The following is a 19,911-nucleotide window of genomic DNA, read 5'->3' on the forward strand; positions in this document are numbered from 1 at the left end:
TCCCTAGTTTGTAAACAGTTGACAACAATCTTAAGGTGATAAATGTGTGTTTGTTGGCCTTTTGTGTTTGCTTACTAGGTCTTGATTACAGATATAACTTGATACAATGGCTGCCCCTAATAACCCGAGGATGCCTGGAGTAGGAAACGATCCTGCTGTTGACCCTTTTGTTGATCCAGAGGGAGGCAATGCCTCCTCTGATGATAAGACCACTAATGGTGGCAATGGTCGAAAGGCTAATGATGGTCACACTGTGAGTGAGGCCGAGTCCAGTCGAAAGGTTAATGAAAAGCCGACTGTGAATATAAGTGCACCACCAGTGATTCCCCACTCTATCAAGGCTGAACAACCTGAGAAATTTACTGGTTCAGGCTTTAAACTGTGGCAACAGAAAATGTATTTTTTCTTGACCACTATTGGTTTGGTCAGATACCTGAAGGAAGAGTGTCCAACAATTGGTGCTGATGAGACTGATGTGACGGTCGTAGCTGCTATAGATGCATGGAAGTATGGTGACTATCTGTGCAAGAATTATATCATGAATAGCATGATCAATCCGCTATACAAGGCATATTCTAAAATGCCGAGTGCTAAAAAATTGTGGGAAGCACTTGATAAACGATATGGTACCGAGGAAGTAAGCTCAAAAAAGCAAGTGGTGACCAAATTCATGGAATACAAAATGGTGGATTCCAAACCAGTGATTGATCAAGCTGAAGAAATTCAGGTTATTCTGCAAGAGATTGAAGCAGAAGGAATGACTATGAGTGAGTCCTTCCAAGTGCAAGCTACTATAGACAAGCTTCCTCATTCTTGGACTGATTTCAAGCACTACTTGAAGCACAAGAAGAAGGAGATGAACATGGATGATCTGTTGGGCCGACTACGAATTGAGCAGGACAATAGGAAGAGCACATGTTCTTCCAAAGAGCCAAAGGCAAATCTGGTGGAGTCTTCCAAACCTAGGCAATTTAGGAAGCGGAAGTATAATAATCAACAGAAGGGTAAGCCCCAGAAGTTTCAGGGGAACTGTTTTGTTTGTGACAAGCCTGGACATATGGCTAAAGACTGTAGAAATAAGCGCAAGAAAAATGGAAAAGGCAAGGGACGAGCCAATAATCAAGCCCACCTAGTTGATGAGCAAGATGAGGAGAGATTTGCTGCTGTTGTAAGTCAAGTTCTGATGGTATCCAATGCCAAGGATTGGTGGGTTGACACATGTACTACTAGCCACATATGTGTTGATAAGGGACTGTTCACCACCTACAAGGAAGCAAAGGAGGCAGAACATATTTTCGTCGCCAACTCTGCCCCAGTTAAAATTGAAGGGAGAGGACAAGTGACTTTGAAGTTTACTTCAGGAAAGGAGCTTGACCTACTGGATGTGCTGCATGTTCCCGAGATCAGGAAGAATTTGATTTCAGGCCCCATTCTTAGCAAGAAAGGATTCAAGATGGTATTCGAATCCGACAAATTTATTTTGTCTAAGAGTGGGGTATTTGTAGGCAAAGGGTACTTAGATAATGGGCTTTTTAAAGCCAATGTTGCTGTAATCAATGAAAATTCCAAATTCTTGTACCCAAAATTAGTTATGAATAAAGAGATGAATTCAGTTTACATGGTGTGTTCTCCATCTTTGTGGCATGGTAGACTAGGACATGTAAACTTTGGTACAATGAAGAAAATCGCAAACTTGGGGCTAATTCCAAAATTTAATTTGGATGCACATTATAAATGTGAAACATGTGTTGAGGCAAAGTTTGCAAAGAAACCATTCAATTCAATTGAGAGAAGTACAATACCTCTACAATTAATTCATAGTGATCTATGTGATTTAAAATTTGTTCAAAGTAGAGGTGGCAAAAAGTATTTCATTACTTTTGTGGATGATTGCACACGATTTTGCTATGTCTATTTATTGACTAGCAAAGATGAGGCAATGGAGAGTTTTATCAAGTACAAAAATGAGGTTGAGAACCAACTTGATAAAAAGATTAAGATTTTGAAATCAGACAGAGGTGGAGAATATCAATCATTCTCTTTTGAGGAGATATGCTCAAATATGGGAATAATACACCAAACAACAGCTCCTTATACACCTCAGCAAAACGGAATTGCTGAGAGGAAAAATAGAACTTTAAAGGAAATGGTAAATGCCATGCTCATAAGTTCGGGACTACCTCAAAACTTGTGGGGGGAGGCGGTTTTAACAGCAAACTATGTTCTAAACAGAGTACCCCACAAGAAAACAAGAAAAATTCCATATGAGTTATGGAATGGAAGGATCCCGTCATTCAAATACTTGAAAGTGTGGGGGTGCCTTGCAAAGGTTGCAGTTCCTCCACCTAAGCAAATAAAACTGGGTCCAAAAACTGTTGATTGCGTGTTTATCGGATATGCACACAACAGTAGTGCATATAGATTTCTTGTGCATAAATCTGAAATACCTGATATTCATGTGAATACGGTTCTAGAATCTCGAGATGTTGAGTTTTTTGAGTACATCTTTCCTTACAAAAAGGATCAAGGTGAAACTCCTCACAAGAGGTTAAGGGAGTTAAACTTCGAAAAGGGAAAAGAGATAGAAGCTGAGGTTACAGACACTGAACCAAGAAGGAGTAAGAGACAGAGAATCTCTACATCCTTTGGTCCAGATTTCCTAACATTCTTGTTAGAAAAAGAACCTAAGACATATAGTGAAGCTATGTCGTCTCCAGAAGCGCCATTCTGGAAAGAAGTTGTGACCAGTGAAATTGAATCCATTATGAGCAATCATACTTGGGAATTGGTTGAACTTCCACCCGGAAATAAACCAATTGGATGCAAATGGATTTTCAAGAGGAAATTGAAAGCAGATGGTTCCATTGACAAATATAAGGCACGTTTGGTTGCCAAGGGGTTTAGACAAAAGGAAGGTCTAGATTATTTTGATACCTATTCTCCCGTATCAAGGATTACATCCATCAGGATGTTGATTGCAATAGCTTCACTATATGATTTGCAGATACATCAAATGGATGTAAAAACTGCTTTTTTGAATGGTGAATTGAACGAGGAAATTTATATGGAACAACCTGAGGGTTTTCAAACCCAAGGAGATAAGAAGCTTGTATGCAGACTTGTCAAATCACTGTATGGACTAAAACAAGCTCCTAAACAGTGGCATGAAAAATTTGACAAAGTCATGATTCAAAATGGATTTAGAATCAATGAGTGTGACAAGTGTGTGTACACAAAATCCACCGAGAGAGGATGTGTAATTGTGTGTCTATATGTCGATGACATGTTAATTCTTGGTAAGAATATTGATTCTATTAATCATACCAAGAAAATGTTGGAAAGGAATTTTGACATGAAGGATTTGGGTGTTGCTGATGTGATTCTAGGCATCAAAATTTCAAGAACTTCTGATGGCCTTTCACTATCTCAATCACACTACATTGAAAAGGTGATTGAACGATTTAAGGATTTTTATATCAAAGATACTAATAATCCATTTCTTGCACACCTAATCCTACACAAGAATACTGGAAACGCAATAAATCAACTTGAATACTCTCAAGTAATTGGAAGTGTCATGTACATCATGAATTGTACAAGACCTGATATTGCCTATGCTGTTAGCAAACTGAGTAGGTACACAAGCAATCCGGGACATGAACACTGGAAAGCTCTGTTGAGAGTATTGGGATATTTAAATAAGACAAAGAATTATTCTTTGTGTTATAGTAAATATCCAGCTGTAGTAGAAGGATACTGTGACGCTAATTGGATTGCAGATTCTGAAGAATCTAAATCAACTAGTGGTTACATATTCACTTTGGGAGGAGCGGCAATCTCCTGGAAGTCCTCAAAACAAACGTTGATAGCGCGATCAACGATGGAATCGGAGTTCATTGCTCTAGATAAGGCAAGTGAAGAAGCTGAATGGCTTCGTCATTTCTTAGAGGACATTCCAATATGGCCAAAACCTGTGTCAGCAATATGCATTCATTGCGATAATCAAGCAGCTATTGCTAGGGCACAGAATTTCATTTATAATGGTAAATCTCGACATATCCGTCGTAGACACAATTCAGTGAGGCAGTTACTCTCAACTGGTGTAATCTCCATCGATTATGTTAAATCGAATGAGAATATTGCGGATCCATTTACAAAAGGTTTAACATCTGAGAGGGTAAACTGCGCATCGAAAGGAATGGGGCTAAAATCCTTAACACAATAAGAGTTACTTGGTGGAAACCTAACCTAGCGATTGGAGATCCCATGGACTAGGTTCAATAGGACAACGCAAACTTTGTAACTGATGAGAAAGCACTCAGAATATTTTCTTCTCCCCTTTCCTGGATGCACTGGGTGCTGTGAAGTTGAGGATAAGCTAAGCTTTTAATGATGCCATATCTTGTAATACACAAGTGGGGTATAAAGAGATACTCTTGATGGTGCATCACCTATGCAAGTGGAGTAAGGCCGGCTCTGTGGAATTCTTTTAAGGCAAGATTTCCTAAAGCACTTGTGAAACCCAAGACGCTCATGGCCGAGGTAATGAGCACAACCGAGAACTAATCTCGAATTGGGAAGTGCTATGTGAGGTTTATTGTTTAAGCTTGCAATAACAACTGGCAGTTCAAGGCTGATAACCACTGACTGGTTAAGTGAGTTCGATAAGCTTTCACTAAGGAAGGTTCAAAGCCAAACACTACCTATCCTGATATAGTACTTTCTGTTGTACTCTCAGACTTTTTCTCGAGTCAGACGAATCGATTTGATCCATTCTTTGTGGGGGATTGTTGGATTATTTGGTGCAAAGCCCAAATAAGAGAGGTGAAGAATGACCCAAATCAATTGAGGCCGAACTCAAGTTATGTGAGAAGATGAGCTTAAAATTAAATTGGTTTTGCTCAGATAAAATCCCTGCAAGATTGGATTCATTCAAGATTGTGTCTATCCACTAGAGTTATCAAAATATGTTCCTATCTCTTTCCACATCTCCACTACCTCGTTAAATAGAAGTGGTCTCCTCAGTTGAAAGTAGTACAGAAAAACACACTCTAAGAAAATTCTATTCAGGTCTGAGAGCACAGTTCGAGAGAGGTTCGCTTAAGTCCATCGTTTTGATAGTGCTACCAACGGTGGGAGTGAAGCGTTGTATCTTGGGAGGTGAATTGCCATCCATCCTGTAGGCACCGATAGCAGGCGGCTTTATCACCTTAAGGAGATTCGCATCCGCGTACCTCGCTTCAAATTCTGTCTTCAATTCATTTCGTCGTTCGGTAACAAACTCTGTTGCTTTGAGTCTGATCATATTGTTCGGTGTGATATTTTGTGCAATCATGTTTCGGTTGATGATGTGTAATCAATGATTCAATACGTGTTGAACTAAAAGGCAATTAAAGTTTTATTGATTACATGTGTACTGCTCTATAGCATTGCCGATTAAATATATATGTATATATGAGTTAATGGTTTCAGCTTATACAATGATCACATAAGCATGGTTTGGATTTATATGATTTTGTCATATATATATATATGAACTCGGGATATGATATACCTACATATACATGGTCTAGGTACATGTGTTTTGTTTTATATGATTGCTATCTGAAGTGGTGATCCCTAGTTTGTAAACAGTTGACAACAATCCCTTTCTCATTGTTGATCAGTCCAAAACTAGAACCAAAAGGCCATGGCTGCAGGCTCTAATATTCCAACATTCACAGCCATATTTATTCATGCTTTATGATCACAGATAGAGAGCTTTTGAGTTTTGAGACTCAGTTCTATGGCCTTCTAATAGAATTTAGCTGTTTGAGCCATCTATTGCAAGGCCCATTTGATTAAATTCGATTGCAGTTTCTAAATGCTAATGGGCTCATTTTCGGAGAATGGCAAATATGCCTATCATTCGGCCCATTTAGCTTGAGGTCAATAAAGTAAATATGCAAACCACGTTGACGTCTAGACTTTATGGAGTCAGAATTACACGTCTTCCTTCTGTTTAGGTACCAAAGAAAACAGAACGTTTTTCCCAATAAAAAGCGTGGGGACCAATCGCCAGCCACCAGCAGCCCAACAGCAAAGGCACTTATTTGATTCGGAGCCTTTTTACTGTATTTTTTTTCCTCACTAATAAGGGGAAAAACAAGGCAGCATGTCAATTCTCGCCACTGATTAGCTGTTTCGCCCATGACTCAACAGAAGAGTCATGGGCCACAAAGAGCTTTAAGCTTAGCTGCTTTGCTAAGTGGCATTCGACCAAAGAGAACCCGTGATACTTTATTGATCTAATCTCTGATTTTATTATAATTATACAAAAATTATTAATGAATTACAATTATATAATCACAATCTTATGAAGAAAAAAATATTTCAATAACGAAAACGGGTGCATAAAATAGTGTCTTTTTTTTTTATTGTTTTATCCCGACCACATGATGCCATATCACAGTAAGCACGCAAATTATTATTTTTTTTTTGAAAAAGGACGAGAGGATACAACGCGTGTTTCCCAAATTCTGTAACACGCGCTGCCGTCACTTCCTTTGATTTCTCTTATCCTTCGTTTACATCAACAAGAATCTCTCCCCTTCATTTGCTTTGCTTAGCTGCTTCATGTACCGTCTCTCTCACGGAGTACTGTACTCTCTTCCTCGACTCGACTATGCTATCACAAACTAGTCTAGAACTCCAAATTTCACATTTGCTAGATAAGTTCAGACTATGAGAGATGGGTTTTCTCCGGCGACTTTTTGGCTCCAAGAAGCAGCCGAGCCAAGCCTCGGCGGAGTCCAAGGATAGGAGGAAGTGGAGCTTCGCCAGATCTTCCTATGCAACGCCTTCTCAGCACACTAACAATCGCGGGGCCGCGTTGTGCTCCTATGATGGCGCTCTGGATGCCAATAAGCACGCGATAGCAGTTGCGGCTGCAACAGCTGCCGTTGCGGAGGCGGCTCTCGCGGCGGCCCAGGCGGCTGCGGAGGTTGTGAGGCTCACGAGCAGTAACGGTGGGGGGCGTGCAGCCTCATCTGCGGGGAACGTTATCGGGAGTCATCGTACGAGGAAGGAGGAAGCGGCGGCGGTCAAGATACAATCCGCATTTCGTGGTTATCTGGTTAGCTTCTATCTCAAAGCTTGTTGCTTTATTCCCACATATACCATTGGAATTGTAGCAGAACGTAGTTTCATTTTTTTTGTTCATATTCATGTTTGATTTGGGGTTTTTCCCGCAATCTACCTACGTTACTTTACGAATTACGGGTTTTTACTCTGTAATTTTAATTATGATGACGGGAAGGAGTAGAGCTAAGAGACATATTGCTGAAATTGTTTCTGAAAATGGTTCAAATAGTAAATCATCACTGCTATGTGAAATTCGAATTCTGTCTTATAAGGTTAAATTGAGTGTATCAGGCTTTTGAAATCATCCTAGAATCGTTTCCGGAGAAGCTATTTTCCATTATTTTAAACATGCTTGAGTTACAATGAAGAAATTTCACTGCAACAGCTTTCATGTGCTCGTTTCTCTATGGAAAGAAAATTAAGAGTACAAAGGAAACGCTTTGAGTAAAAGTTAGCAATTTTGGGATACATTTTATGTGCTGGGACTTATGCGTATGTGTTTCCCTTGTTGATTAATATTACCTGATTTTGCTGTCTTAATCTGTCTCATCTGAACTATTTTCTCCTTGTTTTCTTGAACTTTTGATGGTAATCTTGAAGGCTAGGAGGGCACTGAGGGCACTGAAAGCTCTTGTGAAGCTTCAAGCCTTAGTAAGAGGCCACATTGTGAGAAAAAAAACGGCAGACATGCTTCGGCGCATGCAAACATTAGTCAAAGTCCAGGCTCGAGCTCGTGCTAGTCGTGCTTATATTTCTGAATCTCTGTATTTTACTAACAAGTCCTCTCGCTCAATCTTGAAGGTAAACATTTTATTGTTCTTTTGGCGTGCATGCCTTTGCGCGCTAGAAATTGTTAATTTTAGCAAATAATGATGACAACTATTGATTTCTATTGTGTTTATAGCCTTGTTTGATTATATGTTTATCTGCAGGTCCCGGGTAGTCATGACAATTATGATAATCGATTGCGTGCTTGTAGTACTAAATTTGATGGCTCATCGATCTCAAAGGTAAAACATACTTGTTCTTTTTGCATCTGCTATAAAGGTTGCATTTTTACAGAAGGAACTTTAATTGCATTGTTTCGATTTCAATGTGTGTAGAGATGCGGATCAAATTCAATATATAGGGACTTAAATGACCTTGAGAAAGCAAGATTGGATGCAAATTGGCTAGAGCATTGGATGGAGGAAAGTTTTTGGAATGAGCATAGAGACACTCGACTGAGAAATCAACATGCTGACGATGAGGAGTGCGATAAGATCCTAGAAGTAGATACTTGGAAACCCCACTTGAAATCCCAGCAAAGTAACAGAAGCTTCCACACCTCACACTCAATTTCTGACTATACCAATCAGAGCTTTATGACAGTCGACTCTCCATCAAAATTATCAATGAAAGCACAAAACCGAATCACAAGTTTACGTCCTGCAGAATCTTTATCGTTTAGCTCCCTGAAATTCCCCATTGGGAAGGAAGAGGTGGCTGTTAGGACTGCTGAGAACAGCCCCCAAATGTTCTCTGCATCGTCGAAACCGGGAAGTAGTAGCGCGAGAAGAGGCCCTTTCACTCCGACGAGGAGTGAGTGCTCTTGGGGCTTCTTCAATGGGTACTCAGGCTACCCGAACTACATGGCAAACACGGAATCCTCGGGAGCTAAGGTTAGGTCACAAAGTGCTCCAAGGCAAAGACACGAGTTTGAGAAACATGGATCAAGTCGAATATCTCTTCAGGGGCTATGGGAAACAAGCAGTAATTCAGAAAGAGGTTTCCCTCAACATATTGACTGTAGGAACAGAGCTTCTCCAGCATCTGGTCACTTAAACAGGCTAAGGAGTTCCAATATGAGGTAACAGTAGTTGTTGAGCTCTGGTTTTCTATCGTTTTCAATTCAAAACTGTGTGAGTGTGCAATTGTTGCGATTATTTGAACACGAACTCGTGAACGTCGTCTTTACAAAATCAATTTAGTGTTGCAATGATGATTGGCATTGTAGTTGTATATATACAGTTCTGTGTAACTAGCGTTCTAACAACTAGAATTTTCATATTATTATAGTCGATTTGATTGTTAATTTAATCAAATTTCAATTCACTGGAATTACCCCATCAAGAACCTGAACAACAGATCATATCCCAAGCCTACTGGGATTTGGGTCTTTAAAAATTATTTAAATAATAGGATTTGGACTAACCAAGTATGTCGGCTGAGCTGTATATAAAAATATGTACTTCGGCTCAGTAAATAGAAAACGCAGAATAAGAGAACAGTAAGTAGACACCGAAACCCAATTTTCAAGCAATCGAATTTTATACACAAATACTCTGTTTTTACTCTCCAATTCCTTGAAAACATAAACATATTATTCTGGTTACATGGAGAACAAGAATCTACCAAGGACCCGGCTCAAGCCTTTCTTGGACAGCAAGCAATGCACCACCATCTTTTCATGACTCATTGCAGACCGAACAACTCCCATGCGTCCCTGGCTATTTGGATGACTCAAAGCCACAACCATACTCCTTTAGCACTAATAATTGTTTCCAGAATCCAACTTACCAGCACATACCTCAAAGTACTGGCATTACAGATCAACCGCAAATAGATCCTGTGGTGGAGGGGCACCGACAATTCACTGAGGTGATGAAGGACATTGAGAAAACGGCAGCGAATAGAGGCATCCCTGTGGAGGACTATTTGGATGAAATTCTCAATAATATTTGAATTACTCGGTGTGCAAGAAAGTTCAGCAATTGGCAAACAAATATTCAAACCTATCAGTCAACTTTGAATATAAACTGGTACAGATTTGAAAGTCCTAAAATTGTGTATTACTCCAATGGAAATGAAATAACATCCACATGGCAAAATTTACAGAATTTTGGAAGTACAGAAACCATGGGAACTAACAAGTACTATTCATCAAAGCAAAATCTCTTCAAGTCAAACCTATAATGTTATCAGGCATGAAATAAGATTTTCAGCGCTTTCCACCACCACCACCAAGTTTGGGTCCTTTTGGTGCAGCACCCTTTGGCAAGTTACCCTTGCTCTGGCTCTTCTGGGACTTAGACAACACCTCAGCTCTCTTCGCCTTCTTCTCATCCTTAGTTTTCTTAATCCGTTCCTTAATTTCGCTGAAGACAAGTATGCAAGTTAACAAAGGAATATATCCCTAGAAGCAATGTGACAATATATACAGCCAGTGTTAACAACATAAAAGTAAGAAAGAATACCGCAGGGCAGCCTCTCGTGCAGCATCTCGAACTTCAGGCTTCTCGGTTCTTTTCTTCTGTACAAGGTAGCACCAACAATGGACTGGAATATGGTTTTTTATTGGTGCGACGTCTCTTCTTAATAGCTTCTGCAGCAATATCCTACAGGCTACAAGAATACAGTTGAAAACTTTTACATTTTTTTTATCAAATACTTACAAGCCAATGATTTTATCTAGGCAACGATTTTATCTCTCAAGGTATGGTAGAGAATAAAGATTCACCTTTTTATGCTGCTTTCTGTACATAGCTGTCCAGGTTAGCTTAGATGGCTTCAGTCTGTTATGAAAGTACCTCTTGCATTTTGAATTGGCAAAGAGGAAAACCTAAAATTGACTAAGCAAAGATCAGTGATTTGACAATATAAGACACAAGAAACAACGATGTAAACAAAAATAACTAATCCATGGGGTAATGGCATTGCTCTTGGACCCACCTGTAAGTCTGAGCGAATAAATCTGATACCCTTACCAGGGTATATCTTTGCCCCACTGAAGCGGCATAGCTCAGTCCTAAAATCTTCAGAAGAAAGCGGCAGTGCTTTAGTTATGTCTTAACAACTTACATACTAACTACATAAGAAGACAAATCCTGAAATCCACTATCCAGACATAAAAGGAAATTAAAAATACAGTGTTCCTTCCCCGGTAGAGACCTCGCAACATATATGATATAACAACCATGATAAGAGCAATTGTTCCCATTGCTATGAATATAATATGCCTCCACCACCAATCATATCTTCTGGAAACCAACTACCCTCCCTCAGTATCTTTTCATATTAGTGCTTCACAGAGTTCACACTGATCAAATGTCTACAATGTCTAAAATTAAACAAATTGAATGGTATTATAGTTCACTGCATTGCTTCCATAAACTAACAACGAAAGCTATCTGTTACATTGGCATAAACTAACATAGAAAAATAAAACTATATTTCACTCCAATCAGACCAGCTTGGTTCCACTTGAACTAACAATGTATATCCACTGTTTCTGTTAGTTTTGGGTTATCAACATTACTGATACTTCTACTTTCTATTCATATAAATTATTCAGCAAATACATTTTAACAATCAACCTGCAAAATATAATTGCCGTCAAAATGCAACAACCAGAAACCTTAATATCGAATTTATGGGGTTAGATCTAGTCAATGTAAATTAACACAGTCGATCAAGCACATATGTTCAGTTCCGGGTAAGAAAAACAATTCGAAAACCTAAAACCTCGAGCCTCCTCGCATTTGAGGCATGCAGATTTACATTTACAAAGAATCCTTGAAATCTACTTATGTGAGCGACAAGAAAATGTCGAAATTTTGGTTCTAAAACAAATTGTTGCTCAGATCCAACGAGGATACCTAAATTGATTTAGGCAGTGATAAATAATAAAGTGAAGAATCACTCGATAGCATATATTGAAAGACAACAAAAAAGGCCCAAATAACATAAAATGTACGGCCGTTGAAGCAAAACCTTACTTGAGAACCATGGCGGCAGTAGCAGCTCTCTAGGGTTTTTGCGACTGGGAAGAGAAAGACGAAACCCTAGGGCAAAATGACTGTGAGTGACAGAAAATTGGGTTTTCCCGGATTGAGCCGGTTCATTTCGGATCAGGAAAGTAAGAGCCCAAAAAGAAAGATGGGCTGTCTAATGAGGCCCATGTGTCTAAATGGGTTTAATGTTTATACGATTACGCCAAACTAATTGGACAGTTGGCTTGTTTTGTTGGTAATTGAACATCTTAAACATCTTAAAAGTTCTGAACTGTCTTTACTAAAAAGAAATCTGGCATGGTGGCCATTTAAGAGACAACTGACGACTATTATATTCAAAATAAGTAGAGAAAGAATATCTCAAATGAAAAGAAAAAAAAAAGCTTGAATCTCCAACTTATCATCTCCATTTTACCCCTGAATTTAACAATTGGTGATAGAAAGGTTTTGGCACCTTTTGGGGTTCTGATTTGACTATCACTGGCTGTAACTGCAATTGTAGCTGCTTTGTAGTTGAATAATTTTTTTCCCACACACATATTACAGAAGAATCCCATATTACATATATTATTTTCACATTCATTTAATTATTTAATTATGTAATCATATATTAATCCTTTCTGTCGCTTTGGCTTCTACAGATCCCAACGGAACGGGGCCAGTGGAAGAGAGAAGATATGCAAGGATCATGCTTTGGTATACTGTCCGTCAATAGAAAAAGGAGTCACCTTTTTCTTCTCCGTAATGGGTTTTGTTTAGTTTGGTTAATATCGAATCATTTCTTTTGGGTTCTTTCAAGTTTCAAGTTCCAACTAGAGAGAGAAAAAGACGAGAGAGGGCAACTGGGTCTTTTTGCGCATTTGATTTCGTTGGACTCAATTCATTTGAAAAGTCCTCTCATACACAGTGTGAATAGTGAGAGAAGATAACAGATAAGCTTAACCTTTTCGCTCTGTACCTTTAATAGTTTTTTTCTTATGCTCACATTCTCTGGTCAAAATTTCCTTTTGGGTCTTCTCAATCCAGACAAACCAATTGTGAAGCATATGCCGCGCCGTTTACTTTGACAGGAATTTATGTTTTCGTTTCAGAGAAAATTTCGTTGTGAACGGCGGATCAGACAGGTTAATATTGTCTTATTCCTCCAATGCCCTTTGCATCTGAAAACAGGTTTTTTCTACTGAGAAAGGATAGAGTGTTTTACCCGTAAACGAGTCATGCATGGGCATTGAAAAAGGAGCAAGCTTTCATGGTCTTTTTGATGAGATAGAGCAAGTGTTGGAAGTCCTTGCAGGACCAATCCTGTAAAAAACTGAAAAGGTCAAAGCTTAATAGACAAGAAAGCCTCTATGCAAACCCTTGTCAAAGTCCCCTCAACCCAGTCTAAACTCAGCTCTCCTGCCCTCTACCACTCTGTTGTATGCCTCATCTCACTCTGTAATAGTACTGTAATCCACTATTGATGCATGTGCTTTTCGGTTTCTTCTTGTTCGTTCCTCTCTTCTTAACTCTTGGTCGGGTTTGGTGCAGAAAAGAAATATGAATAATAATGGGGAGATGGGTCTGATCGGAGGGACCTTTGATGAAGCTTTTTTTGGAAGAGATGGGGATGACGGTTTTGATGGCGCGTCTGAAGAGGATCGAGAGGCTGAGGAGCCGCCCAAAAAGAAAAGATATCACAGGCACACGACTCGGCAGATTCAAGAGCTTGAGGCGTATGATTTATTGTCTTTAGCATAACTGTTTATTGTTGACTGCTAACTTTGATGGATGATTTGCTTATGGGTTTATGATTTCTACATTATTGCCGTGTTTTAGTTTCTTCAAGGAGTACCCCCATCCTGATGAAAAACAAAGGTCGGAACTAAGTCGCAGACTTGGCTTAGAGTCTAGACAAATCAAGTTTTGGTTCCAGAACAGGCGAACACAGATGAAGGTAAACTGCTGATTTGTTATACTCTTTTTAGAACATAGAGGTTTGAAGTCAAAGGAGTAATGTTCTTCTGTAATTATTCACCTCAAATCAGATGCAAATGGAACGGCATGAGAATGTTATGTTGAAGCAAGAAAATGAGAAGCTTCAAATTGAGAATAATAATTTACGAGTCATGGATCCAATATGCAAAAATTGTGGTAGGGTAGCCTTGCCTGGTGAGGTATGCTTTGATGAGCAGAACCAGCTAAAGATTGAGAATGCTCGGTTAAGGGAAGAATTACGCCGGCTTTCGTCTCTGACAAGCAAGTTCTTTGTCAAGCCACTCACACCATCTGATAATCCCCTATCCACGAGCTCTAATTTGGAGCTCGTTGTTGGAAGAAATGAATTTTGTGATTTAGGCAATGTTGGTACAACAATGCCAATGTCAATGGGACTTGGATTGGGAGATGGAATTTCGAGCACTTCACCTGTAGTTCCTTTGGTGAAACCTGAATTGAGTTTGAGTAAGACTGAGATGCAAGTTGATAGATCTATGCTTGTAAATCTTGCTTTGGTAGCTATGGATGAATTGATCAAGTTGGCTCAGCCAGATAGTTCTCTTGGGGTCAAAAGGTTGAATGGAGAGAATGATATGCTGAACCATTTGGCGTATAAGAGGACTTTTCGGCCTTGCATTGGCATGAAGCCCACTGGCTTTGTAAGTGAGGCTACAAGGGAAACTGATGTGGTCATCATCGACAGCTTGGCTCTCGTAGAGACATTGATGGATGATGTATGTTACCAAATCCTTTTTGTCATTGTCGATTAGCTTGGCTCAAATACTGAATTATCTAAATGTTTAAACTCTTCAAAGTGTTGAGCATATTATCAGTTTTCGGGTTACTCTTATTAAGTTCCTCTATTCACTTGTCATCTCTATCATCTGGTGCTAACCATTTCATTGTGCCACTTATCTGTTCACCTTTGAAGAACACAAAATTGTTTAAATCAATGAAAAAATATTGCTTAAGTTATTTGATTATTGGTTATTAAATTTATCAATGTACAATATTTGATTGACCCTTCTAATACTTGAATCATTCATTTACTTATGCAGAATCGGTGGGTAGAAATGTTTCCGAGCATAATAGCTAGGGCCACCACTGTTGATGTGATATCAACTGGTCTGAATGGAACCAAAAATGGTGCACTACAAGTGGTATGTTCACTGCCTATTTATTTATTATTCTTCAACTATGAGGCCCTTTTAAATGAAGATTTTGCTTTGTAGATGCATGCAGAGTTTCAGGTTCTCTCACCCTTGGTCCCAATACGTCCAATCAAGTTTCTCCGGTTTTGCAAGCAGCATGCTGAGGGTGTATGGGCTGTGGTAGATGTCTCTATTGATGCGGGCTGTGAAGGTTCAAATCCAAATACTTGTCGGCGGCTTCCTTCTGGTTGTCTTGTACGAGATGTGGGAAATGGTTGCTCTAAGGTAATTGCTAACGTAGATTATTAATTAATTTGCATAGTTTTCTTGGAAATTTTCTTGTTATTGTGATGCTTATGGTGCTAGCACACTTTCGCAAGACTTCATCAAGATGTGAAAGAATAGGCCCCCAGTACACAAGTTCCAACTGTCATTGACTTGCACTTCCGAATTTTTTATTTTTTTTTTTAAAAATTGCTCTTTTTTAATTGATCTTCCTCAATTACATAAAGTGGAAATCTACCTAAGAGCCCGATCTTATAATATTATTTTACATAGAAGATGCTTCTTTGGATTTGAGTCATTTCACATTTTTGTGATCTTTGTTTTCAAAGCTAGGACTTCTATCAGTTTAGTCTCTTCACCCTTTTTTTGTCATATGAGCAATCCCAGGCCAAGGCTACCTGCATTATAATACCAAGTATGTATCTGCATTTTTATTCTATCGTCTTGAATGTCAATATTTATTATCTTGTGTTATCTTGTTGTGCAAGAAAGTTGTTGGACACTTGAAAATTTTCTTTATAAATTATGTATTTGATACTTCTATTCCCATCTTTCCTCTGTTAATGGGGGTTTTTCTATCCTCGAAGCAATATGACCTGGAACCAGTCATTATATCCTGATAGTCTTGGGGAACTCTTGTATTGGGTACTTGTTTTGGAAAACCATACGCATTAATATTATATCGTCAAATCACCATGGATTCTTGACTTGACAGCTTGTCAGTTTTGGACTTTGTAAACATAATATAGTATATTTCATGCATGATATTGGTTCCAAGTCATTGCTTGTTTAATCATGGCCATGCATAAGGTTTGCCTTTATTAATTTGTAAGTTAACTAATAACTAGTAGTGTGGGTTCATAATTCAAAGGGTTGCTGAATCCCCTTGCTTCGAATTCCCAAAGTTCTTGACTACTTGATTTAGCTATATCCCTCTATTTCTTACTGATTAAATTGGATATTAACTTTCGAAATTTGTGAGGAGGAATTACTAAATCTTAAGGAACAGGATAAAACTTTCTTGGGAGGCTAACTATTTTGTAAATCCTATCAAAACATTGCAACTTCTCTTTGTATTTTCTTCTCCGATGACATTCCTAGGGACCATTTTAGTCTGGACATTTTAGCCCAACAAACCTTTAGTTTTTGAAGATGCTGTTGTTATAAATGCTAACTGGATGAGTGCAGGTAACATTTGTTGAGCATTCTGAGTACGATGAGAATTATGTTCACCGGCTCTTCCAGCCATATGTTAATTCTGGCATGGCCTTTGGAGCAAGAAGGTTGCTTGTGTCCCTACAAAGGCAATGCGAGTCTTTGACTGTCCTTGTGTCCTCTAATATATCTGCCAAGGACCAATCAGGTCTTGATTTTCTATCCAATTATTTCTTTCATTATATAAATATGATCAGTTCGTGGTTCTTGATATCGCATTGCCTCAGGGATAACTCCAAGTGGCAAGAAGAACATGATAAGGTTGGCACAGCGGATGATTGATGACTTCTGCAATGCTATTTGTGCTTCAAGTGTGCGTAAGTGGGACAAGCTCCATGCAGGTGATGTGGGTGAAGACGTGAGGGTATTGACTAGAAGGAGTATGAATGACCCTGGGGAACCAGCCGGTGTTCTGTTGAGTGCGGCAATATGTGTTTGGCTGCCAGTGGCTCGGGATAAACTGTTTGATTTCTTGCGAGATGAACAATTGAGGAGCGAGTGGGACATTTTATCCCATGGTGGGCCAATGCATGAGATGCTTCAGATTGCTAAGAGCCGGAACGGTCGCAACTGTGTTCATCTCCTTCGTGCCAGTGTGAGTGGTTGTTAAGCTATCTTTGATTCAAAAGTGTGAAAATTGCTTCCCACAAACAATGTAGCGATAACAATACGTACATCTAGCATAGTGCATCCCCGAACGGACCAATATTGCAAGTGCACAACTGGTTTTCTTTTTTCTTAATTTTTTTTTAATGAGGATAGCTAAAGATTTTTGTTTTCATTTCGTAACAAATCACTGAACATGTATTGTATATGTTTTGGTATGTACTTTCAGGCTATTGATGTTGATGTGACTGGGAAGAGCATGCTAATCTTGCAAGAAACATGGCATGACAACTCAGGCTCAATGGTAGTGTATGCACCAGTTGAGTTGCCTTCAGTAGCCGAAGTGATGAATGGCGGGGATCCTGGTTATGTGGCCCTCTTGCCTTCAGGGTTCGCTATTTTGCCGGGCTTTCCGTCCGGTCATGGAGGATCACACAATCATAATGGGATGTTGGGCAATGGCGATATTAGTTATGGTGAGGATGCAGTTGGGTCCTTCCTTACAGTCGGATTCCAAATTTTGGTGAATAAGATTCCAACTGCTAAGCTGACACTGGAGTCAGTTCAGACCGTCAATACTCTCATCTCTTGCACAATTCAGAAGATCAAAACTGCCCTTCAATTAGCATAGATGCAGGTGATTGGCAACCTTTTCTATTTTGTAAAAAGAACGTACTATATACAATATTTATAGCAGGAAAAATGGGAATGAAATGAAGAGAGCCAGAAAAGTGGGGTTTCGAGTCAAGAACGAACCTTTTTTGCCGTATCATCTTTTTTTGGTTGTAGAAGGCTGATGGTTGTGAAGCGCTAGGAGGGGATTTTGGTTCTGGTTTGACTCGCTCTGACCTGATAGAGACTTACGGAGAGAGCTCAAAGTAGACATTTGTGATGGGATCCTATAGGTTTTTTGTAATGAATTTTATTTAAGAAATATGGGAATTCTGTCTTTATCATTATCAGTTGCTTTTTGTCCCTTAATTCTCTTCTAGATTATATATTGTTCTTACTGCTCATAGTAGATCTCTCCCGGCGCCTTCCATTCCTGTTTGTTTTGTTTGCCTTGTTTACCGTCTGTCTTTGGCCATTTGCAATGCGAGAAATGCATGGTTGCCTGGGGGGCCATCTTCTTGGAGGGATCAATCGCAGTTTAAGAAGTAACAATAAAGACGTTCCTTTTATTGGTTTTTTTTCCCCCTTTATGCACGAGAAAATATTTAATGGTTTTGATACGTTATGTCATGTGTTGATGTGGTGTGTCATAGTTGTAGTATACTAAAACCAATAGTATATTGACATTTCATAGGTGGTTGGTCAATTCATCAATGGTTAAGAATAACTTTAAATTTTAATTATAACTGATTATTTTTATCACAACTACACATGATTTTACCTCATATCCCATGAATTCTCATTATCATATTGTTCTTGGTACACCAAATATGACATGCATACTAGGACCAATGAATATTCTCCCAGTGGTTTCAAATTTCAATAGAATATGACTAAGAGGCTGATCTTGTAAGGCCACAAGGCCCACGACGTCCAAAGCAACTTGAGCCTTCGAAGATTTGAAGGTGAGGTGATGTCAGATGTGGCTTAGCTCACAGCCTAACAGAGTTCGACAAGATCCTTAACTGATGCTCGATGGGCCATTAATAATCGTGGCCCATGTGAAGGTGGACAAATTTTGAGCAGAATCCCAACCGAATGAAAGTAAGTCCATGGAAAGGCCCGGAAGGCATCTTTTCCCAAGAACCAAGTAATTAAAAATCTTCACCACTGAAAGATTGTATTTACACGGTAGCCTCAGGCATGGCTTCACTTGCTAAGGTGTTAGATTTCTCGGTCAAGTCCGTCCAAATCCCCTGAAACCTCAAACGTCCCTCGTTCTCTCAAACTCAGAAGCAGTTTCACTCTCGTCACCAGATTCATGTGGCAGTCCACTTCAATTCCCAAAAAGCTAGAGCGGCTGTTGTAATGATTTCTTGTTCACAGTAAGCACCGCTTGGTTAAGTAGTTAAAAGATGTCATTGAGGTCAGTCAGAGTCTTGGTCGACTGCCTCTGATTTTGGCTGCCAAAACCGTCTCTATTTCCTCTTAAATTTTAATCGACGCCCCTTGATTGATATTAATCCAGTTCTAGCACTATTACTTCGTTGAAATGTGCGAAGCTAAATAGCTCGAATTTTAATCAACGACACAATGAGGTTCTTCCCCTTTTTTCTCCTCTTTGTTTAACGTCATATTTACTATTTTCAGTTGTAACGTTATGGTTAAATCATAAAATGAACAAATCTCGCTGAATTTTGCTTGATTTTGGCCAGATTGTGGTGGCGTTGCTTGAGAATGGAGCTGATGTGAATTCGATGAATTACTGTGGCCAGGTGACAATTCAGCGATTTTTCAAGTTCCTGATCATCTGAAATCCGGCGACTGTTTTATGTAATTCGTGGAATTGGTGTGAGTTTTTAAGGTGATTTGATTAGGCATATTTGAATTTGTGATGTTTCTGAACTCGAAATGGAACCCCGCATTGGATTTGTCGTGGACTTCAATATTATTATACTCCATCAAACACCAGATAATATTGGTTTTCCTGCATGTATATCTAAGTTCTAAACTAATATGTAGCTTCAGATGCAATTTAATCACATTAGTTATAAGAAGCTCTAATCGCAAGGGTGACCCACCCACATTTCATATTTAGACAAAACCTTACTTCAAGCCCACGTTAAAATGATGGCTTAACGAGCCGTTGAGTTTTGATCTTCTTGCATTGA

The 19,911-nt window shown here is 39.1% G+C and overlaps 2 protein-coding genes and 1 pseudogene across 5 annotated transcripts; 2 read left to right on the forward strand and 1 right to left on the reverse strand.

Annotated features, from left to right (window-relative positions):
* The first annotated feature begins 6,560 nt into the window (after positions 1-6,560).
* Positions 6,561-9,182, forward strand: LOC119984827 (protein IQ-DOMAIN 14-like). Its single transcript, XM_038828953.1, has 4 exons — positions 6,561-7,114; positions 7,723-7,923; positions 8,055-8,132; positions 8,226-9,182. Exons 1-4 carry the CDS (start codon positions 6,731-6,733, stop codon positions 8,973-8,975), a joined length of 1,413 nt encoding a protein of 470 aa, XP_038684881.1. The 5' UTR covers positions 6,561-6,730; the 3' UTR covers positions 8,976-9,182.
* Positions 9,183-9,875: 693 nt separating this feature from the next.
* Positions 9,876-11,972, reverse strand: LOC119983730 (annotated as a pseudogene).
* Positions 11,973-12,900: 928 nt separating this feature from the next.
* Positions 12,901-17,861, forward strand: LOC119984650 (homeobox-leucine zipper protein ANTHOCYANINLESS 2-like). Of its 4 annotated transcripts, none has more exons than XM_038828710.1 (9): positions 12,901-13,312; positions 13,425-13,567; positions 13,713-13,830; positions 13,922-14,605; positions 14,930-15,031; positions 15,104-15,307; positions 16,496-16,670; positions 16,750-17,117; positions 17,358-17,861. In XM_038828710.1, the coding sequence occupies exons 1-9, from the start codon at positions 13,244-13,246 to the stop codon at positions 17,757-17,759; spliced, it is 2,265 nt and encodes a 754-aa protein (XP_038684638.1). In that variant the 5' UTR covers positions 12,901-13,243; the 3' UTR covers positions 17,760-17,861. The 4 variants fall into 4 exon arrangements, with proteins under 4 accessions (XP_038684638.1, XP_038684640.1, XP_038684639.1 ...); XM_038828712.1 differs by having other exon boundaries at positions 12,906-13,337; positions 13,425-13,609; XM_038828711.1 differs by having other exon boundaries at positions 12,906-13,331; positions 13,425-13,609.
* The last annotated feature ends 2,050 nt before the right edge of the window (positions 17,862-19,911 follow it).

Source organism: Tripterygium wilfordii, chromosome 18 (genome assembly GCF_013401445.1).
Source record: "Tripterygium wilfordii isolate XIE 37 chromosome 18, ASM1340144v1, whole genome shotgun sequence".
In the NCBI taxonomy this organism is placed as follows: Eukaryota; Viridiplantae; Streptophyta; class Magnoliopsida; order Celastrales; family Celastraceae; genus Tripterygium; species Tripterygium wilfordii.